We start from the raw sequence: 12358 nt of genomic DNA on the forward strand, positions 1-12358 counted from the left end.
TGTTGATTGGACAATGAAAATGCAGCAGGAGACTGATGAGCTCATCCCTCTGCTTACTCTGTTCTTTTAAGTCATCATATTCACTGTCAGCACTGCAGAAGAACCCATCTAACTCCTAATACTGCCCCTTTCTCCTCTAGTCGAAGTGCTCTTGTACAGAATATTACGGGAAGCCGATGTCAGATGTCACAGCATTGAGATTTAAAACCAATTATTATTATTATTATACAGGATTTATATAGCGCCAACAGTTTGCTCAGCACTTTACAATATAACAGGAGACAATACAGCAACAATACAAGAGAGTTAGTAGGGCCCTGCTCCTTGGAGCTTACAATCTAAGAGATAATCCGTGCCCTACCTTCCCTACATTTTCTTTAAACCAACTGTACCTGCATATGAAGACATGAAAAAATGGTCTCATTTGTACCAATTAATTAGACATGCATTTGTGGAGATCAAATACTTTCTGATTTATTCGTTGGCAGTCTAGACAAAGTCTGGGACCTCACTTTTCAGACACATGAAAACAAAACATTTTTCTTTCAGGTGAGTACTCCAAAAAAAAAAGCAAGAGCCTCTGGGGAAGACTGTAACATCAGCTTTTAAAATCTATAAAGGAGTTAAAGGCATGTCTTTATGCTGGCTCCATAAAAGCCATGTTCTTCTCACTGGTCACATCACTGAATAGCTATGCGGATCACATTTCTGAATGGCACTTCAGCATGGCCATTATTCTGAAGCTGTTTAACGCTCCAGTCCCTGATGGATGACACTGCATAATATTTATATAACAATAAAGGTACGTTCCAGGCATTTCATTAGCTGAACTCCAGCTTCCAGACATGGCTTTCGTTGTCTGTTGCATTAACTCTACCTGAGACTTTTACTGTGGAAAATGAAGTGCATCATTAGAAGTAGAACTCTAGCCAGATATTTTTCTTTGTTTTGTGTGGGGAAGGGTGAGAAATGTGTCAGTTTTTCATTCCTGTTTGAGTCCCTTTCGGTGATCTATCCTTATACTTCCTGTCTGCAGAGATTATTATTATTATACAGGATTTATATAGTGCCAACAGTTTGCTCAGCGCTTTACAATATAACGGGAGACAATACAGCAACAATGCAGTTCAATACAAGAGAGTAGGAGCAGGGGTGGACTGACAACTCATGGGGCCCCTGGGCAATAGGGGATCATGGAGCCCCTGTGTCCTTGTCCACACTCAAACCACACCCAAAAAAGCCTATGAAAGGTACCAGGGGTATCTCATGGGGCCCCCTTCTGACCCTGGACCCTCAGGCAGCGCCCGAGCATCCGAATGGCCAGTCCGCCCCTGGTTAGGAGGACCCTGCTCCTCGGAGCTTACAATCTAAGATGGAGAGGCTGGTGGTACAAAAGGTAATAACTGTGGGGGATGGACTGGTAGGGTAAATAGAAGTTTCCATTATTAGCTGAAGGCAGGATAGGCTTCCCTGAAGAGATAGGTTTTCAGAGATCACCTAAAAGTGGGCAGAGTAGGCAGTAATCTGATAGATTGGGGTAGAGAGTTCCAGAGGATGGGGGAGGCTTTGGAGAAGTCCCAGAGATGAGCATGGGAGGAGGAGACAAGGGAGCTAGAGAGCAGGAGGTCATGCGAGGAGCGTAGAGTATGGTTTGGGTGATATTGGAGACAAGATTAGTGATGTAATTTGGGCAGAGTTATAAATGGCTTTATATGTTATTGTTAATGTTTTGAATTTTATTCGTCGGGCCATGGGAAGCCAGTGGAGGGATTGGCAGAGAGGGGTGGCAGATATAGAACAGTTAGAAAAGGTGGATGAGTCTGGCAGCAGAATTCATGATAGACTGAAGAGGGGATAGCCTGCAATGAGGTAGGCCATTGAGGAGGGAGTTACAATAGTCAAGACGTGAAATAACAAGGGAGTCAATAAGTTGCTCAGTAGTTTCCGAGGTTAAGAATGGGCGTATCTTGGAGATGTTGCTGAGATATATCAGGAATTATTGGGGAAATTTTCCCGGCATCGGGGAAAATCCCACCTTTGACCGTTGTTAGCAGAACAAGAGTTGCTCCTCAAAGATTTTCCATCCACTGGGATAACCTTAGAATTCTAGGTTTCCCATCACTTATTATCCCAGTGATAATGATCACCAAAGTGTCTAAACTAACCATGTACAGTATGTGTTACTGTTAAAGGGCATTCACATCATTTTGTTAAAATTCTTTACTCATCAAAACTCAGAGAAATGTGCAGATGATGAGCAAATAAAGTACAAGGTGTAAATATTGAACATTTTAAGCAGATAGATACTTTAATTAGATTACATCAATAGGACTGACTTCACACACTGCATTTGTTGTATTCATTGAAATTCATGTCACGTGATCATCATGAAGATCAGGGGCTCTCAAAACATTCTAAAAGAAAGGATGTACTGTAGCCAATGGAAGTGGAAAATGCCCCACCGTTAGTCACCGTCAGTTGGAGTGGACAACGTGCAAGGCCTGGTGGTCAGTTGGAGTAAAATGGTTACATAGTGCCTTTGGTCAGTAGGAGTTGGAGGTGAAGAGCTTGCACAGTTCGGGGGGTTGTGCCAGAGCAGGTCTGACCATTGGAGTACAGGCAGGCCGTGCCTCCAAGTAGAAGGCAAAAAAGATATTTAACCACACTGGGATGGATGTGCTCTTATGCCTACCATGGTCAGTCTTAAATAGGAAAGCAAAGGGGCTGTCCGAAACACCAGGTATTTCACACAAACAAAGAAATACAGCAATTGGTACAAATGGTACAGCAGGCACAGGAATATGAAATGATGGGGTAACATACACTTTAATAATTAATCAATAAGGGCTCGTTCACACTTGACTTAATTTCTAACTCCTGCCAAATGCCCCATAGCATTTGACAGGCGGTAGACAGGCGTTTGAGAAGCATTTTTAACGCTCCTCAAACACTCCCCAAATGCCCTAAACGCAGTTTTGAGGCATTTGATAGGCGTTTGCCAAGCGTTAAAACCACACCACAAACGCCTAGAATGAAGTTAAATGGTATTAATGCTACGCAAACCGCCTCGCAAGCGCTCCGCAAATGCATCCCAGGTGTTTGAGGAGCTGCACCGTAGACTTGAACGGAAGGCTTCAACTCCTCCTGATTCAACACGAGGTGTCAGTTTTGCCGCAATGCTAATGCTTCAGTGTGAACAGAACTGTGTGCTGCCATGTGCATAATTTTCTTAGGCGTTTGAGAAGCATTAAAAACGCTTCCCAAAGGACTGTCTGATGCCTGCAGACAAAGCTAGTGTGAACGTAGCCTAAAAATGACTCATATCTCTCAAACTTCACCCACATTGTCACTCTTACACATCGCATATCTCATCAGGATCCATCCCTTATCCCTTTCCCTAGTCCATTTATCTCCTGTTTTCACTGTCCTTCCCATCTATTACATTACCTTCAATGTTCTATTTTCGTTTATCTAGCTTCTTTATCCTGCCGTTTGCTTCTTCAACCTAATCAGACCTCTGTTACCCTAATTCTACCAAAGGGAAATTCATCCATACATGACATAGTGGACTAGGAAGTAAGAATATGGAAAGCAAAATAATAGAACTGCAACACCAATGTACAGTATGTAATCTAATCACCTAAATAGAAGGTAAACTCAGAATGGCAATGCAGCTTAATAATAGCCGTAGTAGTATTGTAATAGTAATTTAGTAATTTGTTAGTAAATCAATACCATTGCATTATCGTGCATTTATTAACAAATAATGAATACATACAGTATATAGACATTCTATTATTTTATTTGTATATTTTATTTCAAAATGGATAGAGGTAACACATTTTGGATATCTTCATGCCTTCTCTCAATGTTATCCTTTCCTACTGAAGTTTGGCAGTCACCAGAAAACTGCCTATTTAGTCACATTTATAGCAAAAAGAGGAGAGAACTGAAGCTGCCAGAAAGATGATGGGTAGGTTAAATTTATGACTTTATAAATGTTCAGTTCATATGGCACATGGCTGGGCTGGAGCCATCTTCACAGCACAAATATTGGTGTCATTTCAAGGCTACGCTGTGGCTGACAGTTTTCTTATTCTCCCTCCAGGCCGACATCTGTTTGCATGCTTTGGTGGGAATTCTAGGAAATTAAACTACAGTACTAACAGCATAGCTCACAAGATGCAACCAACCTCTTAGGGCTTGTTCACATTACACGTGGTGTCATGCATTTCGTTGCACGGTCCAGCTTAGGCAACATATTTAGACAAGAGAAAATCCGTTGTTCATACCAATGCCCTATGTTGGACAACACTGGAAAAGTTCTGCATTCAGCATTTAGATTGTGCTTACTGTCATTCAAGTGGATTCAAATGGACTTCAAAAAATGGTGAGCAACATGTCTAAGAGACAGGTCAATGATGTATTCTGAATCCTTTATTATATACACATAACAGTGCGTGTTTTTTACCTGTCAGTAATCAAAACTCTCAGCGCTGATTCACAATTTATCAAAATAATGCAGTATGTGTGTTACTGTGTATTTCTTCGCAAGCTAACCTGCACTGCATTAAGGCAGCTCAATCTTTATGAATGGGATGCAAAAGCACCACAACAGATAAAAAATGCACAGTATGTACATTGTGGTGCGGCATGCACACTCTACTGTACAGTGCATTAGGGTGTCAATCACAATAATTGACACAGCAACACACTACACATAGGAGTTGATTTACTAAAGGCAAATGGACTGGGCGGTTGCATTCTGCAAGTGTTGTTGCTCCAGAGCTTAGTAAATGAGTGGAAATTTTACTTTGCAAAGAACACCCAATCACATGCAAGGAAAATAAAAAAACAGCATTTTTGTTTGCACATGATTGGATGAAAGACGTCAGCAGAACATCCCCTCAGCTCTGGAGCAACTGCACTTGCAAAGTCCACAATCTATTTGCATTTAGTTAATCAACCCAATAGAGCATGTGCATTGCGAGAACACCCATGCATGTTTTATTGTGTGTTGCACAAGTGTAAGTGGGCCCTTAAAAGTTGGTTACAGGAAAAACAGAGAGAAAGCATAATTGTGTCTACCATTAAGGAGCTGAAGTAAAAAAAAGATACCCATAGCAAACAGTCATAACCATTTTTAGTTGAAAGTTATTTAGGTACTAAGGTCTACACTTTTCTTACTTGTCTTTTGGAAAGCTCCAGGACCCTTAAATCTTAAAAAAAAAAATGTAATTAGGTTATTTTGTTATTTTTACATTTTTACACTTTCCCTTTAATTTTTTTATATCATTTTTATTCCTATTACAAAGAATGTAAAAATCCCCTGTAATATGAATAAGGCATGATGGGTCTTCTTTATGGAGAGATCTGGGGTTTATAACCATATATCTCTCCTCTATTCTGGAAAGCATGAGATAAAAAAAAACATCGATCTCTGCTTTCCAGCAAAAAATGGCAGTATTTACATCTGCCAGAGCCGGAAGTGATGTCATGACATTGCTTCTGGCCTCTCAGGATCATAGAGTCGGCTGGGGACCATCTGGTCTTCGGCAGGCTCTATGGTAAATCGGTGGCACTGCTGGATCGGTTCTCTGGCTCCCTGATCGCACAGAAGAGCATGGAGAAGCGCCGTTGGGCAGTGGGAGGGAGGGGATGTCCCCTCCCGTTGTCCGTGAAAACAATCCAGCAGCTAATGAGCCACTAGGATGGCTTTTACATTGCAAGGAATAGCCGGCTGAAAAAAAAAACACATTTGAATGATGCCTTTAGCTGCAGGCATCATCCAGATATCTTCACCATATGACGTCATATGGGCAGGAAGTGGTTAATTATACAAAAACATCCTCCAAAATCTGCAACCAGGTTTAGAAAGAATAATGACTAGTACACACTAATTAATGAAGGCTCTCTATTCCTTCTGAATAAAATAAAGTTTGGGTTAAACCCTTGTGCTATGAAATAGCTCACAGTAAACAGTTTCTGAAGGAGCCATTTATACACTAGAAGCAGAGTAGAAAGTAGAAAATATACATTTCTATCCTTGTAGGATTAAACATATAGTTAAAGTGGAATTAAACCCTCATCTTTTATTAAATGTGCTGGGTAATACAGTATTAGGACTTTTTTGAATGGGAACGCGGAGGAACGCATGTTCCGGCACCTCCAGCACTGAATGTATGGAATGACAAGGGGTGCTGGAGGGTCTATTATTGCTGGCTGCTCGGGGAACCTATTGTCACTGAAGGGTATCTATTTTTGTGTGGTGGTCTATTGTTGCTGGGGAGGTCTATTGTTGCTGTTGGGAGATCTATTGATGGGGGTAAATTGTTGCTGGAAGGGATTTACTGTTGGGGAAGGGGTCTATTTTCTATTGTTGCTGGCTGCTGGAGAGTTTACTGATGCTGGCTGCTGGGAGTCTATTGTTGCTGGGGTGATATTTTGTTTTGGGAGCCCGTTGTTGCTGGAGGAATCTATTGTTGCTGGGGAAGGGGGGGGGTCTATTGCTTTTGGCTGTGAGGGATCTATTTTTTTACTTTTCTTGTTATCATTACCAAATTCCATAAAATTATTTAGCACCACAAAACGATACTTGGCTCTGTATTCTCTAAAAGGAGAGGTACTGGGAGATGGATAGGGGGTGGAACCATGTGACGGTGCTCAGAGGTAGGTAGGGGACAGAGACAAGAAGTGACTCAGTGAGGGGGAGTTCCTGCACCTATTTTTTGAGAAAAAAAAGCCCTGTATAGTATACCCTAATACCAATTACCTTTTTTCTTAATATGTGTTTAAAACATTTAGGTATCCCACCTCCACCGCCCCCGACACTAACTTTGGATGCTGCCTGTTTGAGGAAAACACTGAGAGGTCTATTCATAATGATCATATAATAATGATTATACTCCACATTGTAAGCCTACATTCTATGGCCGATTCATTAATGCAGCTCCCATGGAGTGGAGCCTGCAAAGCCCCGCAAAATTCTCTCTGCTTAGTACAACAGAGACAACTTCATAATCACAGGAGAGTAAGCCATGTGTTTTTGGTAGGTCACATGACCAGGTTCCCCTCCAGGCTTTTTTTTCCCCAAACAACTTTCATTAGGTTGCCATACTAGTGCCCCACCTTAGTAAGTTAAATATACACTACCCTTTACTGTTAAAAAAAATATACACAACCCAATGGCAAAATTGGGGTGAATTAATTAAAACTGGAGCACTCAGAATCTGGTGCATACATGGCAGTCAATCAGCTTCTAACTTCAGCTTGTTCAATTGAGCTTTGACATAAAAACCTGGACACCAACTGGTTTCTATGCAGAGCTGCACCTGATTTTGCACTATGCAGGTTTAGTAAATAACCCCCTATGTTTGAAATGGACACTCAAATATATGGGTGAGTGGTACCTTGACAAGTAAAGCAGCGGATGTGGAAGTGGTTGGTTTGCACCCTCACTACTTCTCCTTTACACGTCTCTCCACATCGGTAGCACTGGATGGGACCCGCATTTCCCGATGAACTATAGGAGTTGTGTTGTTGGTAGGGCACTGCTGGAAGCAAAAAAAGAAGATTATCATGGGATTTTTAATGAGTTGTAATAAAACTACAACATATTAGTAATTAAAGAATCTGTAAACCCAACATTTCATATTCCTGATATGTGTCTGCTGTACCATGTACTTGTATAAAAAGTATCCTGTTCTCTTTGTATTGCTTCCTTTGTGTGAAATCCTTGGTGTTCCTGTCAGTCCCTCTGCTTTCCTATTGAAAACTAAGCAGGAGAACACACTGTTCTCAGTTCTCTAGCTGTGCTGGGAACTCAGTGTGCTCTCTTCCAATGATCAGTGTTGTACTGACACCTCCCCCGTGCACAGCCTTTCAGTGAGAAGGTCATTGTGCTGCTGTTCCTCTCTCCCCACAGCTCTTATGCAGCTGAGAACAGAGGTAATATGATCACTTATAAAAAAAGGGAAAAAAGGATTTTGTAAAGTTTTCTATAAGTTTACACACACATGTTTTGCCTGTCATCTCTACTTGAAATTGAATGGGTTGTTTTACAAGGCTAGCGTTTACAATCACTTTAACCACTTGACGACCGAGCTATAGCTGAATGATGGCTACAGCTCAGTCGTCTAGTTCTGGGAGGGTATCATATGATGTCCTCCATCACCATGCACCCAGTGAGCTCTGTGATCGCTGTGTCCTTTGGACACGGCTGATCACATGACATGGTAAAGGGCCAATCACAGCGCCCTTTTACCACGTGATCAGCTGTGCCCAATGATGCAGCTGATCACAATGTAAATACAGTTGCTGGTTATCAGCTGCACTTTCCTCATGCTGTCACAGCATGAGGAGAGTGGAGAGATGGTAATCAGCAGCTGTATTTACACATCAGAGGACATCAGTGAGCTCCAAGGGGACATCAGTGGAGCCCCAACAGTTTTCATCAGTGCAGTCCCAACAGTATCCACTCAGTGTCAATCAGTGTCACCAGTCAGTGTCCATCAGTGCTGCCAGTCATTTTCCATCAGTGCCGCCAGTCAGCGTCCATCTGCCAGCGCCATCTGTCAGTGACCTTCAGTGCCTCCTCCTCAGTGCCTATCAGTGCAGCCTCATCAGAGCCTATCAGTGCTGCATATCAGTGCCCATCAGTGCAGCCTCTTCAGCGCACATTTTTATTTTTGGTCTTATTTCGTTTGTTTAGCAAAAAATGAAAAAACCCAGTGGTGATTAAATACTACCAAAAGAAAGCTCTATAGGTCTCAAAAAATAAGAATTGAATTTTGGTACAGTGTTGCATGACCGCGCAATTGTCATTCAAAGCACTTAAAGTTGAAAATTGGTCTGGGTAGGAAGGGGGGGAAAATGCCCAGTAGGCAACTGGTTAAATAATAATATCTATCCTAGCAAGCATGTCTTAAACCTCATAGTTTCTCTAGCATTAGGATAAGCTGGTTATACACGAACTGAAATTCCCTGCTGGACCAGCCAAATTCCAATCAGTGTGTAGGCTCCACTGCTCCACAAAAGACAATTGTTGAAAGAATAAGTTCACCTTTCATAACACATACTCAGGGTGTAACATGTAACATGTTATGAATAGACTGGTCCCCGATGTAACATGTTACAAACAGACCAGCCCTCGCTCCCCATTATGACAACTAGCGGGGGATCTCTCAAGCCCCCCTCCAAGCTCCAATTTAAAAAAAATGCGGCCGTCCAAGGCTCCAGCTGCCCGGCCGCATCACTCATTCACAGCATTCTGTGAATGAGAACACTACAAGTCCTGGCAGTCTTTGCGGCTGTCGGCTTGTAGTTCTCAATGAACTACCACAGCACTATGATGCGCTGTGGTAGTTCATTGAGTTTACCTGTCAGTAGTATCTTCTTGCCCGTAAAAGGTGTAAAGGCACACAGATACAATGACAGGTCTGCAGGAGACCGGCATGGCACCACTGATCTGCTGATCGCTGGTGCAAAGCTTTACAGGCTCCAGAAACAAAAAATAATAAATGCACATTTTTTTACCTGGAAATAAATGTGCATTTATTATTTGTTTTTGTTAAAAAGGTGAACCTATCCTTTAATCAACTTCAGCAATAGACATGTTGGAAAATTTTCCATTGATCAGCAGCTGCAATCAATCAGCTGCATCCCCTGATCAGTGTATTTTTACAGCAGTGGGTGCCACTGTCAGAATACAATATCCCAGCAGGGGAGATTCCTCCATCTACCTCATATGTATGGTCCCTGCTGGCTGAACGAAAAAAAAAAAAACTAAATGTGTACGGCCAGTTACAGTACTGAAAAAGGCTGAAATGTAGATTTTAAGTTTTGATTATTTTTCAGTGTATGTAATGCACATGAATGCTCTCTTCTGAATAGTTAAAGGTAACATCTTTCTTTTTCTTAGTAAAGAAACCTGCTGGGCTTTCATTACACTTTGTCTCATGCAAAAGTTGACTTTGAAAAACCTATTGAGTGCTCATTGTCCCTAGAATTGCTGCAACCTTCTGTATGAAATATCTAATGTTAACAATGGTATTAAATTACATAATACACACCACAATGTGATGTTCTTGTTCTAAAATACACAGCACAATACTGGGCTCATGTTCAAAAACATAAAGCACAATGCAAAGCTTACAATCTGATCCACACTGCACAAAACAGAACACGTGTTCCAATCTTCACAGCTCTATAAAGAGCCTAAAATGTAATATACAAAGCACAATGAGAAGCATATATTTGTGTATACACAGCACAATACTCTAATTTGACAATGTAATTACTTTTTCTAATGTGGTGATGTAACATTACTTATGGTCCATATAAGTAGGTAAAACCACATAACAAAACAATCTATGAAAACATAATTATAGCTCGCACAAGAGCTCTAAAGGACATGTGTATGGAAAGAGTGCTGACTACAAATACACCACACATAAGAGATCTCATAGCAGAAGTTCCTCTCCTTCCTATAGCTGATCACGTGAAATTCCAGAAACTCAGAATTAGAAGAAAAGCCACTACTACCATGAGCGACAGAGGGAACGTTCCCTCTCCCATGAAAGGGTGAGCCACCGAAATTATGATCGAGATTACTCTGGGCACAGCCATCACAGAAGATGAGTGCTGAAGTGGGACCCCTCTTTGACTATTGCCTGTGAATCATCTAAGCCAGGGATCCTCAAACTACGGCCTGCGGGCCACATGCGGCCCTCTGAGGACATTTATCAGGCCTGCCGGGCAGGGGCGGGGCGTATCTGCCGCAAGGCAAGGGACTAGGGTTTGGCAGGACGGGAGAGCTCAGCAGGGCTCAGGCAGGAGGGCGGGATCAGCAATTCTAGAACAGGGGAAGGTGGGCTCGGCTTATGAACCCGCACCACTCACCTGGCCTTTCTGCAGCCAGCAGACCATCTATTCTGATCAGTGCATGCAACTGTCACGGCGGAGCCTAGAGCTGACCATGAAGAGGGGGAGCAAGAGAGGAGACTCCATCGCTGCATGTCGGGTATCACGGTCACGGACCCTAGATAAGTGCAATAGATGATCGATCTCCTCCCTCTCTCTTTCCCCCCTCTCCTCTCTCTCCCTCCCCCCTCCTCTCTCTCCCCCCTCCTCTCTCTCTCTCCCCCCTTCCTCTCTCTCTCTCTACCCCTCCTCTCTCCCCCCCGCTCTCCCCCTTCCCCCCTCCTCTCCCTCCCCCCTCTCTCTCCCCCATCCCGCCTCCTCTCTCTCCCCCTCCTCTCCCTCCCCCCTATTCTCTCTCTACCCCCCTCCTCTCTCTCTCTCTCCCCTCCTTATCTCCCCCCCCCTCTCTCTCTTTACATTGTACACAGATATGACCCAACAAGGAGTCCTGCATTTACCGTATATGTCGTTTCATAAGACACACTTGGGGGGAAATGTCTGTGCGTCTTATGGAGCTGCCGGCCCAGTATTCCCGCCGCCGTTGTATGTCCGCAGTCTCTGGTCATCTCCTGTACTATGTCCACAGTCTCTGGTCATCTCCTGTACTATGTTTGCAGTCTCTGGTCATCTCCTGTACTATGTCCGCAGTCTCTGGTCATCTCCTGTACTGTGTCCGCAGTCTCTGGTCATCTCCTGTACTGTGTCCGCAGTCTCTGGTCATCTCCTGTACTATGTTTGCAGTCTCTGGTCATCTCCTGTACTATGTCTGCAGTCTCTGGTCATCTCCTGTACTGTGTCCGCAGTCTCTGATCATCTCCTGTACTGTGTCCGCAGTCTCTGGTCATCTCCTGTACTGTGTCCGCAGTCTCTGGTCATCTCCTGTACTATGTCCGCAGTCTCTGGTCATATCATGTACTATGTCCGCAGTCTCTGGTCATCTCCTGTACTGTGTCCGCAGTCTCTGGTCATCTCCTGTACTGTGTCCGCAGTCTCTGGTCATCTCCTGTACTGTCTGCAGTCTCTGGTCATCTCCTGTACTGTGTCCGCAGTCTCTGGTCATCTCCTGTACTGTGTCCGCAGTCTCTGGTCATCTCCTGTACTATGTCCACAGTCTCTGGTCATCTGCTGTACTATGTCCGCAGTCTCTGGTCATCTCATGTACTATGTCCACAGTCTCTGGTCATCTCCTGTACTGTGTCCACATTTGTTCATAGTTTTTTTTTTTAAACTATAGTCCAGCCCTCCAATGGTCTAAGGGACAGTGAACTGGCCCCATGTTTTAAAAGGTTGAGAACCCCTGATCTAAGCAGTTCAGTGCCAGACATTTTGGACAGTAAGATATTGAGAAAACTGACAGTCCGCCCATTTATATATTAAATGGAACTCTAGAAAATCTATTGAATTTGGACAAGGTCATTCGATCTCTGACCAATGAAAT

General features: G+C 43.1%; 1 protein-coding gene across 8 annotated transcripts in view; it reads right to left on the reverse strand.

Annotated features, from left to right (window-relative positions):
- ABLIM3 (actin binding LIM protein family member 3) overlaps positions 1-12358 on the reverse strand; it is a 312972-nt gene that overhangs the window by 133164 nt on the left and 167450 nt on the right. For 7 of the 8 annotated variants that reach the window (XM_089659463.1, XM_089659460.1, XM_089659458.1 and 4 more), the window contains exon 2: positions 7410-7553. In XM_089659463.1, the coding sequence (XP_089515589.1) occupies positions 7410-7553 (144 nt within the window). The remainder of the gene's footprint in view (positions 1-7409; positions 7554-12358) is intronic. The other variant, XM_089659455.1, reaches the window with a different exon arrangement.

The sequence above is a fragment of the Staurois parvus genome, unplaced genomic scaffold, assembly GCF_062004578.1.
Source record: "Staurois parvus isolate SC_StPar_1 unplaced genomic scaffold, SC_StPar_1.0 ptg001158l, whole genome shotgun sequence".
In the NCBI taxonomy this organism is placed as follows: domain Eukaryota; kingdom Metazoa; phylum Chordata; class Amphibia; order Anura; family Ranidae; genus Staurois; species Staurois parvus.